Source organism: Phragmites australis, chromosome 10 (assembly GCF_958298935.1).
Source record: "Phragmites australis chromosome 10, lpPhrAust1.1, whole genome shotgun sequence".
In the NCBI taxonomy this organism is placed as follows: domain Eukaryota; kingdom Viridiplantae; phylum Streptophyta; class Magnoliopsida; order Poales; family Poaceae; genus Phragmites; species Phragmites australis.
Window position 1 is genome coordinate 7,961,472 of NC_084930.1, and position 25,343 is coordinate 7,986,814.

The window sequence follows — 25,343 nt, forward strand, 5'->3', positions numbered from 1 at the left end:
CGATGGCAAATTGACATATCACCAATTCACCATTTGCATAGCGCCTCAACAGATTACACAAGATTTCATCGTCCCTTCGGAGCCTCCAAAGTTTCTAAATGGCGTATCTCCAGCATCCCCATCACAATTTGCTTGGAGAGTTTGGTGACACTTTTATTCAGTTTTTATAGATGCCCTCATTGCTAGAGAAATCACTCGGTTTTGAGCCTGCAAGTTCCAACATGTCATCCATTTTGAGATACAGCGATGAACCGTTCGTCTCCATATACAACTCCATGTCCAAGCAAATTACGAAAAGCATGTGAAACAATGTGCTCTGCAAACAAATTGACACAAAATGATCATTTAAGGAAACAAACTGTAAGTACAAAACGACAGCCCCCAAAAATAATATTTTACAAAATCTTTTGTACAACATGTTCTGTTGACTAAATTACATCATATATATATATATAGTCCTTATTATCACGCGGAACCCTTTACCCTTAAAAAAAATAGAACAAATATAAGGCTTCACGGGGAAAAAAAAAGGTTTGCAAGCTCACAACCAAACTTGTGACCTTGAGTACGAAAGAATTGGAGCGACTGGATCGCTAATGCAGCAATCCGACACAATTTGCCACACAACAAGAAAAAATGTCAGTGGACAACCCATTTCAGGAGCAAGAGCAGCTAAAAACTCACTGGACCTGCACCTCTGAAACCTATCAAGGGTCCCTTGACCCTGATAGGCTACATTTACAATTACTCTTACTGCTGCTGCATTGACTACAAGAGATCTCGAAGTGCCTGTGGCCGAAAAACAAAGGTTTACCTTTGAAAACCAGTCACGACATTGTCTTTGATGAGACAAAAAAAAAATGCAGTCTGTTTCACAGTACCGGATTTCAGAACAGCTGAAGGGCAATCTTGAACCTATTCTGCTTCCACTTTGGTAGCTTCGCAAAAGCCTCCTTTGCCATCCCAAACCTTTCTCTGAACTCTGCAGGAGACAAGTATGTCTGCAATGCGCCAGTATAGTAGTGTTAGGATTTGAGACGGTTAGATAATGGTGTCGTGAGGACAGCAGGATTTACCTCACGCCTGGTTACATCAATGTCTGTGGCAGGATTGGTGGAAGATGTCGTCAATCGGTCATATGAGTATACAGGAAGCCCTTCCTCACCTTCTGCCTGACCCTCCTTCACATCTTCCTGTATAGTTGGAGTTGCAATTTGACTATTATTTGCCGTGCTACTTTCCTTGGCATTTGTCTCCGGTTTAGGTTTGCTTGCTTCAGTTTGGGGCTTGTTTACATCAGGACTTGCTAGACAGTAGACACCAAAAGAATGAAGAAGGTAAGAGAACCATGTTTGAACATAAAATACCACTATTCCTTTCTAAGGATGCTAGCATACCTTTAATTGACTTTGGTATCAGAGTTGGCCTAGGCCGCTCAAAAGAAGCTGAAATCGCAACAATTGAAGCAACCCTCGGAGGTGGCTTTGAAGAATCAGGGGAGGCAGACCTTGGAAGTTGTTTTCTAACAACTGGTGGAGGAGTTGATAGGTTTCGGGCATTTGGGTTCTCAAAGTTAGCAGCCAATGCATTGAAGGCAGGCGACCTTCCTCTGACTCTTACACGATCAGGACTGAATGACATACTTCTGGAACGTTGAGATTTATCAGGTACACTGGATCTTCCAGTGTGTGTTGATGTTGTTGGCCTTCTTTTAGGTTTCTACAAATTTTGTAACCAAGAGTTAGCCTGATTCCAGGAGAAACAGCTTTAGGAAATTGAACTAAACACAATGAATGCATGTGATACCAGCTATTGCCAACTTGCTACCTTGTATGTTCGTGCACAACACAAAATATCTAAAAATGCTAAAATTTGATGCCTGACTAGGGATAGTTAGCTATCATCTTCGTGGTTCAACAAAAATGTAAATAACTAGCAAAAAGTAACCAAAGAAAATGCACCAGTGGCTTCATGCAGTGCTCACCAATTCATGAACTTTCAGCAAACAAATGTTCCAACGTAAATTTAATACAGAAGAGCACCCAAGACAATTATCAATATCGGATACAGAAATCTTACATCTATTTTTGGCTTTACTCCATCCCTCACTATAGACAGCCTCCTTTCAAATGAATTACCACGCATCTGAAACAATTCACAAGGCAGAAACCATGAAGTTAGCACGTGATGTTTGCACAATACCAAAGCCACTGTAATCTAGAAGGAAAGTGCTTACTGCTGATTTTCCAGAGTCCCAACTGAAGAATCTGGTGAAATATTGGGGTTCGCTTCCTTCAGTGATGACATAAAGTGGTGTTTCTCGTGACACATTCTCCATTAGAATGTCAAGTTCTAGAAATTTCTGCCGAAAAGGAGTTGTACAATCCAATGTAAATTTAGACAGCTTAATTTGCTTTCTCATTCATAGCATTCTACAAAGAAATTGTGAACTTATCATATACCTCTCCAATGCTCAAAGCTTGTGCTCGTATTTTTGTGTCCACGTGTTGTCCAACCCATATGAAGATGCACGAATGGCAATCCAAAATAAATAGGTCCTCCGTCATCAAATCATCTTGAGTGAAGTTGAATATTTCTCTAACCTGCCATAGCAGTAGGCCAGCATTAATTATTCATCAGATTATTTCATAATAATAATATTGATGATGATGATGTATGAATTTCAGCATTGCTCACCTTAAGCACCCCTTTATTACCCCCAAGTAGGCCATAGAAAACATTCAAAACGAGGGAATGCAGATAAGTAAGGCACAAACTGAATTATAAAGACAAACTAAGATAATGAATGGATGCAGTTAAACTTATGAATTCATCTTACCCTTTGGAAATGTACAAGAGAATAAACGAGGGTCACTTTCTTGATCTCTCACAATCTTCTGGCTGGGGTACTCAGACTTGACACCAAGTAACTTCCAAAACTGATCATATTCTGATCCTTCCTTAAGCAATCTGGACTGAAGATTTGGCTGCATATAATATATTGGATGAGCAAAATGGAAAGGGTCAGCATTGTGGTAGTTTATTTGATACAGATGAGCAACCAGGACTGAGACATGCTCGGGTAAAGTATAAACATACAGTTTCTACAAAAGCAGTCATTAAGTTAATATGCAAGTTGGGAAGATACGTTAGAAAGCAGCATGTCAGTATGTCACACAAGTGAAGAGTTACTGCAATGACTATGTTCAAGTAACAACACGATGTAGATCTGTCACACTCACACATGGTGTACATTTGATGCTAGTCAGATGCATTTGATAGAAAACATATGTAGGAAAAGTAACAAGGAAACCAGAATATGATGGTGTGCAAATATGGGCACTTTTGCGATGGTATCCACCTAATTTTACCTAAAAAATATGTACATCGTAATATTACCAAAATAAGCACACATGGTTGTCGCGAGTAGCCAGTAGCCAGCCATCATAAATGTAGTAACTAACAACCCATATAATTACAACAACAACAGCAGCAGCCTTTGTCCCAAGCAAGTTGGGGTAGGCTTAACAACCCATATAATTGTTTTGAGAAAATGTTTAGTTACCACCGATTGCCATGAACATTTAAGCTAAGATACAACTGAAAAAGAAACACAACTGAAACATAAACTATCATGTTGAGAATGTGTTGATCAAAGTGAAGTCACAGTGTTCATTTGAATGATTAACCACGTCCACATGAAATAATCAGTGAAAAACATTCCTCATACCTTGATCACATCTAGCTGCCTCTCAGCAAGCTCTTGGTCCATTGACAAGCTTAGATTACCAATCCATGTAAAAACTGTATCTCCATCATGTAGTATGTAACAATAAGAAGAGTTCAGCGACGATGCTGCCTGGTAATAAGCATCATAGCATAATTATAGTTTATGCCAAGTAGTAGAAACATAACAAACTAAGATAACGTGGTCGTAACATGAACACAATGCCTTGTCTGGCAAAGATATTGAAAAAGAAAGTACCATATCAACTTGAATAGCTTGCATATTCTCTGGTCCAGAACCCTGAACTCGGAAAAGTGCAACACCATTTTCTGAATAGGTATCGTCCTCAATGCCATTTTCTGAGATAAATTTCTTATACCCAGTACTTGTACCACCCTGTAATTAGCTGAAATTTTTTAAAATACACATATGCAACAAAAAAATAGCCACTGTAAGGAGATAGACTTCGCAGAAGCTTGGTCACATGAATGGGTAAAATAGCAACCTTGTATATAACTAGGTTCTGAAATATTGGGAAAAACTCAATGGGTTCCTTTCCTTCATAAACACGAACCTGTGATAACCAAACAAAATGAGGTTGAGATAGTTAACCAAGATTTACAAAAATCTTTCAAACAAAACTGGCAAAATATTTACCAGAATTGCCTGGAATTTCAGAGACTCGATCATCTTGTCAGCAAGTGAAGTGGCTGCACTCCTTTCCTCCTTTTTATGAAAAAAAAAGAACCACATGGATAAGTAATTATTCTCAAACTTAAGTGTTAAGGGGGTAGTAAATGAATGGTCCTCATTACAGAGTGATTAATTATCCTGAATTGAGAAGTGTCGGTTGGATACAGCAACACAGAATAAATTTCAAGAAGTTAGATGCTTTCATAGTCATCAAGGCCACCTCGTATGACTAGGACATTGTATGCTCTGACTAACTTTGAGAATATGCAAAGTATATTCTCAATAATATAAGTTTTGATTCGCCGTAGGGGAAAAAGAATGGCAAATATATTTCCACTTTCCCAAATAACGCAAAACGCATAGTGGATACAATACAGATATGCACCGAATAAAGAAAATTGCCTAAGAGTCATGGCCATTGTATCAATCATATGTGCTACGATGACAGATGGAAAATGTGTCAAACAGTTACCTGGACACTTTTCTTTCCAAACCAAGTACCAATAAGACATTCCTCTCCATCATCTCCAGGATAGGTATATTGAAAGATATAGCAATCTCCACTGTAGAACTTGCATTGCTCAGAGAACGAAAGGAAAGTCTTTTCACTACCATTAATGCGCCAAACCTGTAAGATGTAGGCAACAGCAGATTTCGTGCATCTAAATGAAATATCCCCAAAGAAGGAATGGAATATCCCTAAAGAACTATCAATGGATAGAAGCGCATGGAAGTTAGCAATCCACGTGCAAGAACCATAACTTATGTATCAGTCTTCTTGTACCATTATTACTTTTACTTGTTTACTATTACTAGTACCTTTATTTATTATTGTTTTATCATCATCTTTTTAGTTGGATCTTGTGGGTTTCATCTCTAGCCTACTCCAACTTGCTTGGGACAAAGGCTTTGTTGTTGTTGTTGTTGTTGTAAATGAAATTTAGTGTTATGACAAGAGTGTGAAGTGAATAAGTTCATGTATGGTAAGAACAAACTTTGGAATACACAGACATAAACAAAATTGATTTCCCTCCACAACTTAAATCCCTCCTATTGCTGTTATGGAAAGAGTCAAGTTAGTTTAGGCAAGTTATCTAGTTGTTATGGACAAGAGATAAGTTGGATTTGATTAGGAGATAAGAGTTTGGTTAGTTCAGCTAGGGATAAATTAGGTAAGTTAGGATTTGGAGCTGGATTTGGATTGTAATTTCCCTTCTCTATATAAAGGGTAGGGACGGGCATGGAGCACCAATGGATATTCGTGGATCCACGCTAGTACAACTTAATTAACTAACTAGTCATTTTGATCTCGTCAAAATAATTAGTTAGTTGATTGAATTGAACTAAAATGGATCCACGGATCGATCCACGCCCATCCCCAATAAAGGGGCAGCTGCGCATCATTGGAAGGAAGCAAGCAAGAAGAATTCAGCAAAAGGCTTTTACCCAGATGGTTAGATCAGGGCCTTTTCTCGGCGGAAGAAGCCTGACGATTAGAGGGCGATTTGCCATTGGCATTGATCATAGCCTCGAGTCTACGGGAGAAGCCTGAGATTAGAAGGTGATATGCCTTATCTTCAGTGTTACCTGGACACCCATGTCCAATTTTTTTGCCAAATCGGACACCCCAAATCCGAGTCGGATTCCGACACCCGTGTCAGATTCTGAGTTGTATTTTATGTGTCTAAATTTTCTTTACCGAATTGGGCACTCGAATCTAAGTCGGATTCCAACACCCGTCTGTATCCAAGTAGCACTGCCTATCTTGCCCATGTATCCACTGTTACTCTCGTTGGCATAATAGATGCCAAAGATTCTAAAAATATATCAGTGTTATATTGCGGTACAAACACAAGTGATCCTTTGGAGCAGTAAACCACTTGCACAAGAACTTTTTTTTTTTTCATTTTCCATCAGAATGTGGTTATTTGGAAGTGTTCAAAATAATGCTACACTATTTTCTGTATCGTTATTGCAACAACACTTCCATGTAGATTTGTGCTCTGACTAAAATCTTGTTCCATTGTATGGGTATTATTGTCTTAACAGCGCAATAAATCAAGAATTCAGCAGCTATAACCCAATGCAATCCGACTGCAAAATCTTTAGCAAAAAAGGAAATTTAATTGACCTGTAAGTTGCCTGTGCAATCAATCTGAGGTTGAGGCTCTTGCTTTACAGGAGCAGCTTTTGCTGGACTCTTAAAATTAAATCCCTGTCGCTTAAGAAGAGCTACAGAAGGAAATTTAGTTATAAGAAATTTAGAGGTGGCAAAGAAAATACCAAAAAAAAGATCCATGACTTAGATGCTAACCTGCCACTTTCCCTCTGCTCTCGTCAGACACAACTGCATCAGCTTTCTTGGGCCATTTATCAAACTTTGATCGGAATATAACAGTCTCAAATCCTTCCATGAGGCGAATAATATGAGATTTTGGCCGATTCCCTTCACGTAGTAATTCCTGCAGAAGTAAGAAGGTGATTTATGTATATTTAAAGGGAAAAAGGTAAATGTTTAAAATATATGAAGTAAATGAGAGGGGAAAAACCAGAATGTCAGGGATATCACAAATGTGGATTAATACTTGGTAGTCTGCAACACCAGGGATATCACAAATGTGGTGAAAAGACACAAGTTGTGGGTCACAGTTAGCTGACAAGTAAATTTTGAACTGGTTAAAAAGCCTTTTTCTTGCACATAAATTTTAACTTAGCTCACAGATAAGCACCACTATAATAAAGTGAATACTAGCCAGCAGAACTCTATTATTAATGTAAGCAAGAATTTATTTGGGTGATGCCTAAACTTTCCATGCTTAACCATTGGCCGTCACACGTCTTAGTTAAATGTCTGATTAGTTGCCACACCGGTAGTGTGTCTAACTTTATTACATCCTTGGTACACCTGTCATAGCCTCTTTATTGTTTCCTACATTTGCCTAAGTTGTAAACTTTGTGGTGGCGATTCAAAAAAAAAAAAGTGCAACCAAATTATCATAAGCACTCAATCAAGAAAGCAGACGCAAGACAAAGTTACCTCGGCAGCAGAGCCTGCTCGTTTCCTCTCTTCAAGAGTTGTTTCTCTACCCATCCAGACATAAATTTCAGATCCACAGTCTAGCAGGTAACACTTTGTTGAATCTAATAGCTCTCTTGTTAGAATTTCATAATCAATAAGTGATGATTGACCCTTATTGACACTGATAATGAAAAACAAAAGTGCATTTCATCAGAAAAAAATAGACATGCTATAGCATAAGCACAAAAGAGAGAGCATTACTCTAAAAAGAATTAAAAATCCCTAGGTCTTGTCTCCTATTTGATACTCCTTCCGTTCAGAAATAGTAAGCGTAGTTCTTTTAGGCTCGGTCTTCGAAGTTGGATTTTGATTAAGGTTTTCTCACAAAATATATCATTTATAGCTGCAAAACCTATATAGTATGAAATCATTTTGAATTGTGAACATAGTTGTATAATTTTTATACACTAGACATTCTTATAATTTGATTAAATATTAGTTAAAGTACACAAAATTTGACTTTTCTAAAAAGAAATACGCCAACTATTTCTGAACGGAGGGAGTATTACCAGAGGAACTTCGAAGTGAAAGCAGAATCTTTCCCATTAAGCTCAGAAAATGTCTTTCTTGGCAGGGGAGCAAATCCACCAAAGAGACCCCAGAATTCACCAGCATCAGCGTCTGCCATCAACTTTCCATCCTCTGTTTGAAAGACTGGATTATAATTCTGAAAGAATATAGGACCATGGCCATTTAAACCCTTTTTGCCCAAAAGTAAACTTACCAACTGCAGCTACTTCACATTTACCATCATGGTTTGTGTCCTTAAGATATTGCACAACCTCGAGGGCTTTAGCCCTCTCCTGAATGCTTGAATTTGATCCATTGAATTGGAATATTTTGGATTTTGTATCTAAAATAAATATGTCATCATGGTTGAGTGATGATCGTGCAAAAGGAACCTGTTGGAGAAAAAAAATGGAATATGACATCTGTACTAGGTAGCTTAGCTATGATCATACAAGGACAGATTAGCAAAACTAATGCAGACTAAAACTTTCACCTCTTTAACATGGACTGTATGCTTTCCTCTGCAGACAAATAATCGTGTTACATGCTCCCGCTCATTGACTTCAGCATGCCTGAAACCAGATGCAACTCCACCTTCCTCTGGTATAATACAAGGTTTAAAGTATGAAAGAAGTTTTTCGGTCTCATTTCCCTGTACTTCACGGTATTGGACAGCCCGTCCACCAAGAGCAGCATCCAGTTCCACAGTCTTGATTGCAGCTGTACCAGCTTCATCCTATTCATTAATTAAAATGCAACGAGTAAATCTTCTCATTCATTAGCTAGGCTACCAGCAAACGAAATGAGCTTAAAATGTGAAAGCAAACCTGACTGGTATCTTTACCAAGCCAATAATGGATATCATGCCGAAAAGAACCATTCTTTAGGGCCGTTGTCTGTTCATACGAAAAAATAATTATTAATAACAATCAGGATTTTACGATAATACAAATATTAATCCAAGCATAATTATACTGTTCTTATGTAGCATAAACAATATATTGAAATGATCATACATTAGAGAAGAATTAAACCCTTCTAGTATGAAGGATTCATGATACAATAAGCATACGAACAGGGCGACTCAAGGTTTAATGATCTTTAGAGTTAAGATGCAAGCACCGGAAACAATTGCACTGCTGAAATCAAGCAGCTCACAACAGTTTTTCCCATAGAACTGAATACAGGAATAGGTACATTAACAACGTGAGCAAAGTTGAGTACCTTCAGTATAATGTAAGAATCGCCAGTGAAAAATTTCCCATATGATTCCTTGGGAACAGGAACAGCCTGTAACTTTTCAATTCGCCATATTTCCAATCCACTGAGCATTGTTAAGGATAACAATGCAGAGACATGTTAACACGACTCATACAAACAAATAGAACTTAACTTAAGAACTGCAGCGCCATGCAGAGACATGTTAACAGGAATCCTTACTCTCAGAGGAATGGTTTGTCACAGACTCGCAGTTCATAAAATAAAATCTCTGGTTGACCTACAAGTTTGCGGATATGATGGGCAATAGGGCACGATTAATTTGAAACAATAACATAACCAGTAATGAGATAAATGATGCCGTATGAAACTCTTGGAATGAAACGATACACAGGGATAAGTAAAGAGACAATGTGACTCCGTAGCAAACTAACAAGTGAAGGATACTCTTTTTGACCTGTGCCTTGAAAAACAGGATCCACTTCCCTCATTGAAACAGACATAGTACCCCTAGATTTTGTTGGACTAGTCTTCGGTGGTTTTTGCTTCAAGAGAGAAGAAAAGGTGTGCTGAAACAGAAGAAAAAAAATGATCGGTTCAATAGAGATTCCATTTGCAGTATGCAATCTTTGAAACTCAAAGCAAGCCCATACAAAAGCATTCTTAAACAAGAACATAAATACGGATCCTTTTTTATTTCCTCAAATAGATGTAGGCATGCAGCTCGTGAAAATCCAAACTGAGATGAATCACATGCTGTGTTTATGAACATCACTGCACACAAAATGTTTCCTATTCAAACAGCTCACTGATAGAAACACAATACCAAAAGCTAGTGAGTATGTCCATCATAGTGGCTGAAGACTTCTTTTTATATGATTAGAATGTCTGGCAATTCCAAGACCGCAGGCCTGCTCTGGTATAATGATTGCAGCTTCAACAACAGACACTCAACATCCACAAAACTAAGGATTGGCATGACATAGAGCTAGCATCCTGACCTCATCTGGGTCCAATCAACTCCAGTATCATCCAGCTTCGACCGTATACCAAAAATTGCTCATATCTAACTATGATGCGGCGTGCACAAGCATAAAGGTTGCAGTGATCACTTAATTCAGTAAATTCCAGACTAAGCATCACATCACTCCTGTGCCCACGGAATGGACAAGAGCTTGACACATTTCCAGGATGTTATGGAGCTGCTCGAACCAGTTCGCACCTTTCATAGCCCTGCAGTACCAGCTGCCGAATTTGATCAGCCGTTTAATAAAAGTCTAAAAGCTAAACCCAAAAACTGTGTCAGTTTTTGTGCAACTCCGGGCCAAAATCCAAGTGAGTAAACCTGACATCCTAGGATCCAACAACAATCCATATCCAGCTCACTAAATCCAAAACAAAAAGGACATAAGGAAGCTTGCATGACTCCAATGCTCCAACACACACAAAACTAATCGAACCATGGCGTCCAAAACAATCTAACTAACTCGACAGCCAAATCTTACAACTTCCGTAGCACATGTCAGCATCGAGATGAGCACCGAAGCCATCAAGTTGCAAATGAACAAGCATAAATCGAACCAAATTCCCGTCACACAGATACACCTCACGCCAAAAATAAAAATCACTGCTCTCACAAGTCGAGTCTCTAAACAGCTTCCCCCATTTACTTCCAATCTAACGTCTAATCCAAATTAAAAAAAAAAAACACCTCCCATGCCAAATGCCAAAGCCGTCAGATCCCGGGTAATCCACCACCAATTAATCAAACCAGTAAAATTCCCCCACTACAACAGCACGCCCATTCACCCAAAACACAGTCCGTACCAGTACCACACCAAATCCCAAAAACTCAGCGAATTCCCACACCCCAGATCCGAGCCACCCAAGCCGGCGAACCCCGAAACCCGGTACCTTGATCGCTGACCCCTGCGAGGCCATGGTCCCTCCCTCAGATCGCCCACCCGAAGCCGAAGCCGCGCCGATCAGACGTCGAACATAACCGCCCCCGCCACGGGTACCATTAAACAAGCCCCCGCCCCTCCCCCATCATTTCCTTAAAAAAATGCTGAAATGGAGGATTTGGTAGCACGCACCTGGGTCGGGGCGGTGGCGGCGTCGAATCGTGGGGAGGACTAGCTAGCCAGCGGGTTGCTGTCGCTGCTGCCGTTAGCGCGCGTTAGCGCAGGAACGGGCCTTTTGCGGGCGGCGAAACCGCGAGAGCGACGTGAGCCTGTGGATTAAGTAATCGGTTAATCACTCGGCTACACGGGGCTGGGAGAAAGGTTGGGTCGGGGAGGCGAATGATTGGAGGCGAGGCGTGCTCGCCACTACGGGGGAGGAGGACGAGGAGGAGGAGGAGGTGGAGTGGGGGGGGGGGGGGAGGAAGACGAGCGAGCTGAGCTGGGTTGAAGGCGTTTGTAATATACCAAGATGATGCTAACGACGTAGAGAGAGATAGACAACATGGTACAGCTAGCTCAGCATGATTTGAGAGAGAGAAAAGGAGTTTGCCAAAGCCAAATCAGGAAGCCTCTTGAGTTTTTCAAAAGTTTGAAGGTTCCCGTTGTTTACTTTGATGTGATGGATAAATGAAGAAATGTCATTTTCGGCGAAATGACGATGAATGTAGAAATTTTGGTTTCGTAGTGTTGTTGAATTTTAGTATAAGAATGGATTCAACCTTAGCATATTCATGCCGTATTACAGTAGCATATGTTCCGCGGGTAGATACAAATATAGTGCAAAAATGGTTTACAGCGGTTTGAGGTTAGCATCATAATTGTTGGAAAATAACAAATACGTGGGAGCTTCTGTTATCGGTTCCATTTATGAAAGAATTAAAAATAGAGGTAATCGTAGATTTAATAACATTCATGCACGTATTCTATAGCAACTAAGTGCACATAGCATTTGTGTCCTCTCAACTTTAATTGCCGAGATGACGATCAGAAGGTTAAGGTTTCTTCTCCCTCGACAATAGAATAGCATATATATAGGCCTCACGTTAGGCGACTATGGCAACCTAGACGATCGGGTAGCAAGTACATTCTCAATCATTAGGTTAATGATGTGGCTATAATTTGACATAGTACAAAATGAGAACATCTTGATCTTTCGATTACAAACTAAGTAGAAACCAGCAGATTATCTTGATTCCTTTCATTTAGCATACAAACACTTCCACGAAACCCTCACTAAAATCATTTGTTATGAATAAATTGATATCATGATTTGAACACCGATGATCCTACGTAGTTCTCTAGATAATATGGTTTTTTTCTTTCTCTCGAAAAAGTTAGTATGATATTTACACCGTTACAACTATAAAAGTTAAATAAAAACGTTTTGTTCTAGTGACATGATATCAGGAAGAAATACAAACAGAGAAAGTTTTTACTCGCCAAGTTGGCCTAGGCTAGGCTCGTAGATGCCTTGCCAAAACCATCAAGCATGCCAATGTGAAGGACCTTTGATTACACGAGCTGGCAGAAAATGCAGAATAGGCTGCCCTTTTTTGCCACCGTTCTGCTGAGCTGTTTGGCGGCTTGGAGTCATCCATCCATCCACTCTCCTAGCAAAGGAAAAAAAATGCTGGCGCCGAAAGGTGACGAGGATTAGGATAGTCCACGGCATTCGGCCAACGCCCAGTCGCCCACCGGCTACTCAGGAAGAAAAAAAAGCCCGGGACAGCGACAGGGCGACCAGACGATGAGAGGTACGTGCCGGCTCGGAGAGCGGACAAACTCATGCTTGTAAATTTCATTCCAGTTTAGCATTTGGGATGTGATGTTCCGGTTCCGGTGTATTCCGGTATACCGTCTCGGGTCTTATTATTTCATTTTAGACTATGTATTAGGATATTTACTGCATTTTAAACTACTTTTAACAACAGTTTTCACTTTGAACCATATATTAGATGTTAATTTTTCAATTTGTATGGTGTTTAATGATTCAATCTTGATAATGCTCTCAAGAGTAGTTTCATTCAGCTCAGTTCTACATATTCATCTAGAAGGGTGAATTATTATTTTTTAACCAAGTTTTATTTCTACCAGATTATTCTCCTTTGCATGTTTCCTCTCTAGTCTCAAGTTGCTAAAGTCATCTCTCCATATCACTGACTATCCAAAAAATCAACATTATACATGTAATATGAACATATGATTGCTTACTCGTTAGCATTGTGGTGATAGGCGTTGGGCAAACGATGAGGTAGACATGATTAGGATGGTGCGACAGTGCATGTGAGAAGCGGCGACAAGGTAGATATGGCTGATGTGGAGTGGTCATGCAGGCGACAACTTGAGGTGGCGGCATCAGTGAGGAATATAGGCAGACAACGAAGTCTGCGAGCGGTGTCACTTGGACTTTAGAGGCTCGATATGGAGTAGGGATGGCAATAGGGCTTCGTTTCTCGATAACTCGTGGGGAATTCCCTTATTAGGGATGAGTATAGGAAAATTTGATTCCCGTGATTTGATATAGGGACGGAGACATGAAGACGCTCCCTGTCTGCGCTCTCTGCTATATCCATGATATCACATATATACATATTTTTCTTAGTATATAAATATACAAATATTACATTACGTAGGGAAAATAATAAATTACTCATATATATTTTTTATCTAATCTATGATATTTAACCCATCTTATATTAATTACGCTTATATGCATCAATAAATTACTTATTTATATTACGGATATATTATTAATATATAGAAATAATCAACTATGATTCAAAATTACATTTTTATTGAGGACCTGATCCCTATAAAATTTCCCGTGAGGATGAGAATGAGAGAAACTTTCCTCCAATAACTAAATAGGGATGAGGATGTGAAAACATTCCCCAACAGGGGTTGGCCCCGTTGGCATCTCTAATACAGAGAGACGATTTTAACAACTTAAGGTAAATAGAAAACAAACAATGAAAAATAAAATTGAAACAAAGAAAGCTTAGATTGAAAATAATAGTCCACTCTCTCAATTAAATTTGTGGAGCTGCGATAGATAGAACTGCTCATCACATGAGCACTATCAAAAACCTAATCCTTAATATGATGTAAACTGAAATATTAAAATAAAACATATGGTTCAAAGTGACATATATTATTAAATATGGTTCAAAGTACATCAAATACACTAACATATGGTTTAAAGTAAAATTTGTTGTTTAAAGTAAAATTTGCTCTATTATTATATAAATATTTAATCTCACATATACATAAATTAGTTTTTTAGTCTAAGATATAACATCACTTGTAAGAAATACATATGAAATAACTAATGCCACGGTACATTGAGCCGGCCTGCCATACAGGGGCGGATCCAGGAAGGGTGCTGGGAGTGCTGCAGCACCCCCTGCCAGCTTACAAATTCTCATATAGCTTCTTTAGAGAGAAGATAATATAAGAGGAGATGGAAGAAGAAGGAGAGGATTAGCACCCCTTGTTTGAAACTTTTTTGGATGAAGGAGATCAACACCCCCCTCAAGCCTCCGCTGGCTCCGCCACTGCTGCCATACATTGGGCATTTGCGTTAGCCCGTATCAACACAACTGATCATACATCTCAGAAGGCTAGAGGGACTTGTGGAGGCAGGCATGCATGCCGCCGCTACCTCGAAACCTCCGTCTCTCCAAGCTCGTACAGCGGCGCAAGTCTCGCCCTGAGTTGCACAGAAACGAGGAAAGGAATGAAGAGATAGGACGAGCCAGCTGCTACCGTCGCTGGCTGGCGCGGCAGTCTCCGGCGCCGCACTGCAGGAGACGTTGTCCATACGCAAGGGTCGGCAGTGGAGGCACAAGATTTCCGCCTTGAAGGCCAACGGCGACCGGTCGTCCAACATGAGGACGGTGGTTCGCGAATTCTTCAGTACCAGCATCTACGAAACTCTCGATTCCGTCCGGAATGAGCGGATGGCTGGAATTGGCTGGAATCGCGGCCGGTACGGGATAGAGCTTCTCCTGTGCCGTTTTGTAGGTGGAACCAGCCGTGAATGGAATTTACAAATATAGATAAATGGTAATAAATTTTATAGATCTGATTCTATAAAAGATCTTTTTTTCTATGATAATATGTGTCTATTTTTTCTTATCTTTAGTTAATAGTTAAATTACGAAATAAATAATATAGATAGAATTTGATAAGAATATTTTTCTGAATAAAATCGTATAGAATTTACTTCGTAAACAAACTCCCATTCCAGTGGTACGTCAGCGAGCCACCCTGGCGGCACGGGCACACGGCTGGGAGTTGATCGATGCGTACCGGGCTGCGACAGGGTGGAGTCCGGACAGGTCCAGCCGTCCAGCCGAACCTGCGCGCGTCACGCGGCTGAGCGCCTGTGCCTGCCGGAGTGCCGGCGCGGTACGGTGCCGCCGCGCGCCGGGGTCACGCCTGAGCCGATGGATTGCTGCATCTTGCCTTCTAGCTTCGCGAGGGGAACTTGCGCGCTTGTGGCGGCCGGTGTTCGCGTTGCGGGGACAGCACGCCTTTCCCGAGTGCGCCGGGGTGGTTTGGCCGTCGCACGGCGTGCTGGGAGATGGCGGCAGACGGCGGAGAAGCGTCAACGCGTCGTGGCTACGTGCGGCCGTGCGGGGGTACTGGGGAGCGGGCCTGGGGAAGTGACGGGCGACGAGAAATGCCGCGTCTCGCTTTGGTACAAATACAAACGCGCATGACGCGAGGTTAGCTGCCAACGTCCGGAATAGAGACACAGGATTTCCAGTGTGATTAGTTTCATGTTTTTTTTTCTTTTTTGCCGGAAGATTAGTTTCTTGATTTCCTCGAGATCATGAAGGAAATGCCATGTGCTGGTGCATCATGTATGTAACGTAAAGTATTAATACTAAATAGGACTCGCGCTCTGTCTGAAAAAACAACATTGGACTCGCGTTCAATCTCGTAGAGACATATGACCAACTGAGTAAACAACAGTATTATGATACAAGTTGAAGCTTGGAAGAAGAATTAGCAACTAGTCAGGGAGAAGAGAGAGACGAGAAATGGAGAGCAGCAGGGGTGATATCGGAGCAGAGGAGGAGGAAGGCAAGTCTTCGGTAATTGTTCGATGTCTTCTGCCATCTGCCTTTTGTAGCCTCTTCTTCAGAAGGCTAGGCCCACCTGTCAGCCTGTCGTTGGGGGACTTTGAGTCCTTGACACAAAGCTAGAGAAAGAGCGGATGGCAAATTTTCACTACCCTTTGTGATGTATGAGCTATCATAACCATTCATTTATATTAAAATTCGGTTAGAAAGTTAGATTGAAAAATTATAAAGTATACGAGAGAATTAAAAAAAGATGAATATTAAATGGAACAAATAAATAGATGAGATATTGATGTGTCCATATCCATAGGGAGTTACAACAACACTGTCTTCGTGCTGATACTGTACTGTTCCATAGTTGTTTGAAGAAAACGCTGGGGCATTTTCACTTGTTTCAGTCCGACTCGAACCCGGACGGCCCAAAGAACTTCACTCGTCAGCCACGCCACAGGCTAGGCCCATGTTTAGCCTGTACAGCCGGCGAGCCTGATGAAACTTGTGACTCTAGGCCCAGATTTTCTCCCGCCCCGGCTCCGACCGGCGTACGTACGTGTACAGACACATGCATCACTCAAATCCGAAGCCCAGAGCTAACTGCCACGCGCGTCTCTCGCCACCCCTCTCGGCTCTCGCTCGCCGGATCCACCCCGTTCGCATCACTCCCCGCCGGCCGGGGGGGACCTCACATCCGGTCTGGGCGCTAGCCTTCGCTGATGCCGTCCGCGCCGCGGTTCCCGTGGCGCCTCGCCCTCCCGCTCCTCGCCGCCTTCGTCTCCGTCCCGTTCATCCTCCCGCTCACGCTCCCCCTCCTCCGCCACTCCACCTTCCCGCAGGCGCTCCCCTTCCAACGCATCAGCTGGCTCCTATCCCCACCGATACAGACGGCTCTGCTGTCTCCGCCGCCTCACGTTTCATCATCACCGCCTCCATCCGCTCCCCCGCCGACACCGATGCAGACGTCACCTTCTCCACCGCCGCCGTCTCCGCCCCCGCCCGAGACGGCGGTGGACGATGAGATGGGTGAAAGTGAAACCGAAAGGTGCGACGTGTACGACGGGGAGTGGGTGCGGGACGCGGAGGCGCGGCCACTGTACGCGCCGGGGACGTGCCCCTACGTGGACGAGGCGTACGCCTGCGCGGCGAACGGGCGGCCGGATGACGGGTACACGAGGTGGCGCTGGGCGCCGCGCCACTGCAGCCTCCCCAGGTACCCCAAACAACGTTGCTGTCATCACTGCGCTCCGGTGATTCGCTCACTAGGTCCGTAGGTTCAACGCGACGGATTTCCTGGCGAGGCTGCGCGGCAAGCGGCTGATGCTAGTCGGCGACTCGATGAACCGGAACCAGTTCGAGTCCATGCTCTGCATCCTGCGCGAGGCCCTGCCGGACAAGACCAAGATGTTCGAGACGCACGGGTACAGGATCACCAAGGGCAGAGGCTACTTCGTCTTCAAGTTCGTGGTAATCAATTCAAGTGGCAGTTCTAAGTTCAAACCCTGCAATAAATTGTAGATTAACGTCAAATCGAAGGTGGTAAACTCGTGATGAACAAACGTAGGACTACGACTGCACCGTGGAGTTCGTGCGGTCGCATTTCCTAGTTCGCGAAGGGGTGCGCTTCAACAGGCACAGGAACTCCAACCCTATCCTGCAGATCGACCGCGTCGACAAGACGGCGAGCCGGTGGAAGAAGGCCGACGTCCTCGTCTTCAACACCGGCCACTGGTGGACGCACGGCAAGACGGCGAGAGGGTACGCACGCATGTACGGCTTGACAGGTCGATGTTGCCATTTCGCAGCTTAAGTTCTGCATCTGCTCATACTTGAATCTCGACTTTTTGAGAGCAATGTGCACAGAAAGAACTACTACAAAGAAGGGGATACGTTGTACCCCCAATTCGATTCAACTGAAGCTTACAGAAGAGCCCTGAAGACATGGGCTCGATGGATCGACAAGAACATGGAGCCGGCGAGAAGCGTCGTCTTCTACCGAGGATACTCCACTGCACATTTCAGGTGATGTCTAATGACCAGTTGACAATTGCTCTAGCATTAGTCTCAACACAAATTCAGTTCAAGCTATGGACTCCAATAAAGATCGAGACAGTGGCAAAAATTAGACCCCTTTTAAAGTTCAATCTAGTGTGGCAAAGAGGAGTGTTTCTTCTTCTTCTTTTAAAAAAATTGGTTTCGCCGTGCAGGGGAGGCGACTGGGACTCCGGCGGCTCGTGCAACGGGGAGACGGAGCCAACGTTCAAAGGCGCTATCGTCGACAGCTACCCTCTGAAGATGAGGATCGCGGAGGAGGCCATCGGCCGGATGCGCTTCCCGGTGCGGTTGCTGAACGTGACGAGGCTGACCAACTTCCGTAGGGACGGCCACCCGTCGGTGTACGGCAAGGCGCAGGCCAAGGTCTCCAAGAGGAAGCAGGATTGCAGCCATTGGTGCCTCCCCGGCGTGCCGGACGCGTGGAACGAGCTCATCTACGCTTCTCTGGTGCTGGACCCCAACCAGAGCTCATGGAAACATAGATGAGAGCTAGCCCATTTTGTTATTTCCCCCCTATTTTTTATCGTTTACGGGAAAAGTAAAATTTTATGTTGAGCTAATGGTCAAGCTGAATTTTTGTTTACTGTTTGCCTACCCAGAGATGGGATGTAATTAAATAGGAAGTGTTGTTTTTGTTATATCTATATCTACACTTACGATTTCTATCAGACATCTTACACGATTAAACGGTCCATTATCATTATTTTCTTCTATCTATATCCAATTAATTGTCCATCTATAATTTGCTCGCCACATAATTTGCACATATCAAATTATTAAGTTGCTCACTATAATCCCGTGTGCACATTTTCTTAAAAAAAAAACCACACAATCACTTTCCAACCATAACCCCATAGACATCACCAGTTTCCTTCCACAACTCAAAAACCATCAGTCCCTCCCTGCCTGTCGCTCCTCTTCGATACATCTAGGCACTCGCATCCCCTCTATTGAAGGAGTCATCACTCTGTAGAAATCGGTATCTAGAACCTGTCGTCAACATTTTCTATGATTTTCTTGCCCCCGTCATAATATTATTTATTTCACATATGTGTAACATGTGCATGATTGCCAGTTGAATCAAATGCATCAGTTTCCGAGGCAAAAATTAAGAGCATTTTTTCTTTGATCAACTGATTTTAATTTGTGTATCTTATTTTTACAATGAGAAAAGGGACATAAGAGATTTTGCATCTTCCAATCCAGTTATTCACGTCTCTAATCTTCGTTTCTCCTAGATGTCTGAATATATTGTAGCGTGATAGCGAGTATATTGCAGTGTGCGCAACCGAATTCAGAAAAACCACTGAAGACGTACTCCCTATCTTTACACGATCCACATAGAAATTGCGTACCCCCACCCCCCAAAAAACTAATTATATATTTTCACGGTAATACAACATGTGTTAAAGATTTTCCGATGAGGAAATTTATAGTCATAGGACATGTTTAATTGATTTTTGCTATTTTGTTTTTATAAGTATGCACGAGCAAGTTACAATGATGCATGATGTTATTTTACATGTGTTTCACTTAACAAACTATTTTATTTCGTGAAAATCTTCGGTTTTCATCATAATAATATTGGTTGCACATGTGTTACAAGCGCACGCTTACTAGTGTTGAGCTAATGAGCGAGCTGAATTTTGGTTTACTGTTTGCCTATCTAGAGATGTGATGTAATTAAATAGGAAGTGTTGTTTTTGTTATATTGGATCAAATGCATCAGTTTCCGAGGCCAAAATTAAGAGCTTTTTTTCTTTGATTAACTGATTTTAATATTTGTGTCTTATTTACAATGAGAAAAGGGACTGAAAAGATTTTGCATCTTCCAATCTAGTTATTCACGTCTCTAACCTCTGTTTCCCCATATGTCTGAATATATTATAGCGTGACAGCGAACAGAGGCGACACTAGAGTGTTTTAGACCAGTGCACATGCACCAGAGTGAAGAAAATTTTCACTGGAAGCACAATAAAACGGTGTACCATCATCATTTTGGAGCTAGCTTCACCCATAACAGCTAGTGGTGCGTTGCAGGGTGCGCAACCGAATTCAGAAAAGCCACTGAAGACGTACTCCCTAGCTTTACGTAATGCACATTGAATTTGCATATTTATTCCCAAGCCAAGCCAAGTAAAAGCCCACTCCAGGGTTTGAAAAATCATTGAAAATCGCTCATATTTCTAAATATTGGTTAATTCGATCCGCACCGTATTTAAAAATCGATCAGTTTTTAATTTGATTTCAAAAAAATTATAAAAATACTATAGACAATTCTAAGATCTTATGTGATTTTTTTCCAAAAATAATGTCATTTGCATCATATTTCATGAAGAGGAAGTTTGAAAAAAAAAATTACGAAAATTGGCCGTATGAATATGATGATTTGGTCCATCACGTTAACAAAAATCTTAACATGTAAACACATATTTTTTATGTAGGGCGGGTCTTAAGAGTATCTTTAAAATTAATTTTACTTCATTTAGAGTTTTATTAATTTTTTCATAATTTTTACAAAGTTCACAAGCATAAAGTGAACATGTTAAGAAACAACATTGTAATTAACTTTTTCATATCTACCATTATTTTTTCTACATAATGCATAGTATACGCAAACTAATAAAAGTGGTTTCATTAATTTTGGAGGTGTGATGAGTTAGTTATGAATTAATCTAGTTGCAAAACATTTTTACTAATTTTTCACGTTAAAATTACTATTTCACAAGTTCATGTATGTTTAAAAGATATAGGATCATTTAAGAAGATTAAAAAAAATTAGTTTCATGATTTTTGAATTAGCAAATAATTAACTATACATTTAACTAGGTTTAGCAAATATATTTTCTCCAAAAAAATTCTACTTTTTATGAGTATAAATAATTTTATTATGTAGATCATGTCACAAAGAAATCAATAAAATTTATTTTACTTTATTTGATACTCAGATAAATTAATTATTACTTTTATAAGATTGAGGTATTTTTTAGTTGAATTTTACTGAAATTTCAGAAATGCACTCGGTAAATTGGAAAATTCGATCAATTTTAGACGAATTCATTCATAATGTGGAAAATTCGAAAAATTCACTCGGTAAATATGAGAATTCGCTCGGTTTTTGGTTGAATTCGATATGTTTTCGTTGACTCGATTTGATCGCTTTTTATCTCTAATTTATAAATTTGATTAAGTGAATTCATTTGATCGTTTTTCATCTCTAATTTATAAATTTGATTAAGTGAATTTGTTTGATGTCTCACCGAATTTCGGAAAATCACTGGGTCCGATTTTCGGGTGCCAAAAATTTTGTGAACACAGTGCGCCCTCGATCCCCCCCCCCCCCCCCACGGTCGGCGGGACACGATGGCGGCATTGCTGGGCCGGCGGATCGGGGTGGCAGCTGCCGCGGCGACGCTCATCGCTCTCGCGGCGTTCGGATCCGTCTCGTCCTCGGAGTCGTCGCCCAAGTTCTTCGTGAAATCCACCGTCAAAGCCCACGACGTCGTCATGTTCTCCAAGTCATACTGCCCGTATGACCCCTCTCACCCCTTACCCTTAGATGCGTATCTTGTCTGCTTTCTCACGGAGATCTAATTTAAGAATTGGGATTCTGGGTATGGTTGCTGACTTGCTGTGAAGTTGCCAATTTTACTTGAAAGTGTAGAAAATCTAGGATATTTTTAAGTGATTCCATCCTTTCGCTTGGTCAAGATTGCCTATGCTTGTGAGTTTTAGCGCATATGCGGTCTACTGTCCTGTAAGGCTGTACCAGAATTACTCTAGAGGACTGAGAGGTTGCTTCTGTTTTTTGCATATCCAACTGTGGAATTCCGGGTTTTGTAGTACTGAAACCACAATTTAGATTGTACCAAGTTAGAGGAAACCCGGCACAGTTTTATTCTACCACAATTATGGGTCTTTGGGGCCATCTGGCCTTATGTGGTGACCAACTGTTATCTGCTTTGCATTTCTTGGTACACTATGTGTGAGAGAATGTGCGGTTACTTTTACTCTGCTTTTTCGATGTAAAAGGATTTACTCTGCTTGTTCTGGTTAGTCAATTTAATTTACACTAAGTGTAAGAGAAAGTGTTGTTTTGTCAGAAAATGTTACAATTCTTTTGGGCTTTCAGAGTGTCTTATTAGGTCAGAATGCTAGATTAGTCAACTTAGAGGTAAATCTTGTGTCTGATTACCTCACCAGATTTCATGCTAGTACCCTAGTACAGTTAAAAATAAGCTAAACTGAAAATTCTTTATTAAGTCGAACACTTACACTTGTGGACAGTTCAAGGCTATGTGCAAATGCACTGATAAATCAATCTAAGAAGATGGTGTCTCCTAGCTCCCATTCCCACCTACCTACACTTATTAGAATTTTAGATGTCTTGTATAAATTTTTTATATGAAAGCACTCAATGTTACAGGTATTGCAGAAGAGCAAAAGCCGTGTTTAAGGAACTTCAGTTAAATATGGAGCCCTATATTGTGGAGCTTGATCGGCGAGGTTTGTTTTACAATCATTTTCATATCATTAATTTACTGTTTTTAGTCTGTTTGCTATGAGTACATGCCCCCAACTTCAGCCATGTTTTCCCTGTAGTGGAAGTTTCATTGAAGTAACCAGAGTACAGTTATGGAATACAGTTTTTAGCATGCTTGTCAGATATAGAAAACAGTAAATATGATTGCGCAATTGTGCAACTAGATTTAATTATTTAGTGTTTTTTTCCAGTTGCACAGTCAGTGACATTAACGAACATACTGCTCCGGAAAAAAGGCAAAGAGTATCCATGAGATCTCATGTCGCCTTCTACAGCCAAGTATTTTGAATAATAGAAAGCCATAACCAAACACATATACCTCTCCCAGTGTCTCTCATGTCATTGTGTGAATAACATAAAACCATAAGCAAACACAAGTACCTCTAGATGTATCCCATGTCACAATGTGAATAATAGAAAACCATAAGCAAACGCACAAAACCTCATAGCATCTCTCATCCATTTCGGGATTGGTCTACACGTTTCTTGCTGCCGCAATATCCCTGATGTGGTTGGTTAATGTCAAACTAAAATATCCTTCCTCTTTTTGTTCATGAAGAAAGAGGATGGTACGTACAGAACAGGGGCAGAGGAAGGTTTAATTGTTAAGATTGCATTCTTGTTTCTTTGATTTTTATCCCTTCTCAGTTTCTTCAGTACTATCCAATGGCTGTGGCCTGTGGGTTTAGCTTCAACAATACCTGGAGTCCAGGAAATTTAAGGGCTGGATTTGCTCTAATGACATCCACTGGCTTTGTTTTATTATCCGGCGAACTGAGAGCCAGCTAGTTTTTTTTAAATATCTAGCGTAATTTTCTTTGTGATAGGTTTCTATCTTATGATCAATAGCATTCTAGTCAATAATATTATGTGTTGAAGACATGACAGAGTGAAGCAAAAAGGCTACCTACCAGATAAAAGTGTAAAAACAGTGAGTAAACTGGGCATAGGACATCAGCAGACTGATGAGAAATTAGGGTATAATATCCTGAAGGGTGCATCCTTTTTCTGCCTATTTGTTTTTTCATTTTTACATAATAAAGCAAAATAACAGAAAACACAAGTGTAAATGTACAAGATAATCAATCATTTCTACTGTCATTCCTTGTTAGTTATAGCCCTTTTTGAGCAGATGTTCCAGGACCTTTTATGTGATAATGCCATGATGAAGCAATTGTTCTGGTTGTGATGCAGAGGATGGTGGGGAGATTCAGGATGCCTTATTAGACATAGTTGGCAGGCGTACTGTTCCTCAAGTTTTTGTCAATGGAAAGCACTTGGGGGGCTCTGATGGTAATTTTTCTGTACACTAATCAATTTAAGTGAGGACTTCTATTAACCTGCTCTCAATTCTGACACATTTTTTTTCACTTTTGCTTGAAAAAAATGGCAGATACTGTTGAAGCCTATGGAAGTGGCAAGCTAGCAAAACTTTTAAACATTGGAGTCAAAGACAATCTTTGAGTGGCATCTTATCATCAAGGGCTTGTCTCTTCTTTGGCGTTATAAGAGCACTGTTAAGCAATTCTGAATTTACATTACCAAAGAATCTGTTACTGATAGTTTTGTTGCAGTATAGATTTTTTTAACTATTGTTTGTGATAGTTACGTTATCATCTCATGTCATTCTATAATTAGATTTGGGCCATGCTGATTGATTGCATTGCAAGCACAAACATCCTACCTTGTCTGCGATACCATGCATATATATACTTTTGAATTGCCCTGTATGCATGAAAACGACATACTCCAATTGGACAAGACAAATTCTGTTCTTGAACAACGGGAAACAGCTACTGCAACAATCTGAACGTACTATATCCCATTGTTTATCTAATTCGGAGCAAAACAATAGTTTAAACTGAATGCGAATTATCTTGTGCCTGATCAAATGATACGAACCGTTGAAATAGAAGAAATTATTGCCATTCTATCTTCCTTCAGTCGGCATTTGCCACTGTTGATCAAGATAAGAGGCTCTAAGTGTGAAGATCCATTGTGTCTCTGAAGTCATCATCCATCTCCATCAAGCATGTGCAAGTCCCTGTGCTGGGGTCGTAAAGTTGCAGGATGCACTGGGAAGTATGCGATTGTTGCTCTCTTTTCTTGAAGAGGTTCAACAGCAATGTTCTTCCATCACTCAAGACATCCAATGCTGTGAGAAGGCACCAATTTTAGATGGTTGTTGTACTCTTGAACCCAGATACTCTTTTTGGAATCAACCAGCAGCTATATGTTATGGAAACTTCCATCGGATCGTCGGTTTGAACCACACCCAAGACGCCATTGAGCTCTGCTAGTGTCATCTCCCATATGTCCTCCTTGGCGCACCCGTTGGCTGGACTGTCGATCATCGTCTTCCACGAGGTCAACAGAGGCTATGCAGTTCCGGCCTACGTTCAACTTACCGACGCCGTCGGTTACCGAGCTTGGCCGATTATAAAAAATTCACGATTATCGCGATAACCGC

At 41.1% G+C, this 25,343-nt stretch overlaps 3 protein-coding genes across 5 annotated transcripts; 2 read left to right on the forward strand and 1 right to left on the reverse strand.

The window, feature by feature from the left end:
- Positions 1–317: 317 nt before the first annotated feature.
- Positions 318–11,602, reverse strand: LOC133883423 (villin-3). 3 transcript variants are annotated; one of them, XM_062322749.1, is made up of 24 exons: positions 11,142–11,291; positions 9,675–9,796; positions 9,234–9,333; positions 8,837–8,905; positions 8,503–8,745; positions 8,224–8,401; positions 8,009–8,141; positions 7,458–7,620; positions 6,735–6,882; positions 6,552–6,652; positions 4,893–5,048; positions 4,385–4,453; positions 4,233–4,301; positions 3,986–4,123; positions 3,731–3,859; positions 2,840–2,987; positions 2,698–2,708; positions 2,463–2,603; positions 2,237–2,362; positions 2,080–2,145; positions 1,398–1,719; positions 1,077–1,306; positions 882–1,001; positions 318–789 (listed from the first exon to the last, which is right to left on the reverse strand). In XM_062322749.1, the coding sequence occupies exons 1-23, from the start codon at positions 11,166–11,168 to the stop codon at positions 888–890; spliced, it is 3,003 nt and encodes a 1,000-aa protein (XP_062178733.1). In that variant the 5' UTR covers positions 11,169–11,291; the 3' UTR covers positions 318–789; positions 882–887. The 3 variants fall into 3 exon arrangements, with proteins under 3 accessions (XP_062178733.1, XP_062178734.1, XP_062178732.1); XM_062322750.1 differs by lacking the exon at positions 11,142–11,291 and adding an exon at positions 11,324–11,602 and having other exon boundaries at positions 318–1,001; XM_062322748.1 differs by having other exon boundaries at positions 318–1,001.
- A 5,304-nt stretch (positions 11,603–16,906) lies between these two features.
- Positions 16,907–18,834, forward strand: LOC133930064 (protein trichome birefringence-like 5). The gene is made up of 5 exons (XM_062376778.1): positions 16,907–17,488; positions 17,550–17,742; positions 17,840–18,033; positions 18,139–18,297; positions 18,483–18,834. The coding sequence occupies exons 1-5, from the start codon at positions 16,995–16,997 to the stop codon at positions 18,814–18,816; spliced, it is 1,374 nt and encodes a 457-aa protein (XP_062232762.1). The 5' UTR covers positions 16,907–16,994; the 3' UTR covers positions 18,817–18,834.
- Positions 18,835–21,648: 2,814 nt separating this feature from the next.
- Positions 21,649–24,536, forward strand: LOC133931225 (glutaredoxin-C8-like). Its single transcript, XM_062378063.1, has 4 exons — positions 21,649–21,860; positions 22,757–22,836; positions 24,068–24,166; positions 24,267–24,536. Exons 1-4 carry the CDS (start codon positions 21,694–21,696, stop codon positions 24,335–24,337), a joined length of 417 nt encoding a protein of 138 aa, XP_062234047.1. The 5' UTR covers positions 21,649–21,693; the 3' UTR covers positions 24,338–24,536.
- Positions 24,537–25,343: the final 807 nt, after the last annotated feature.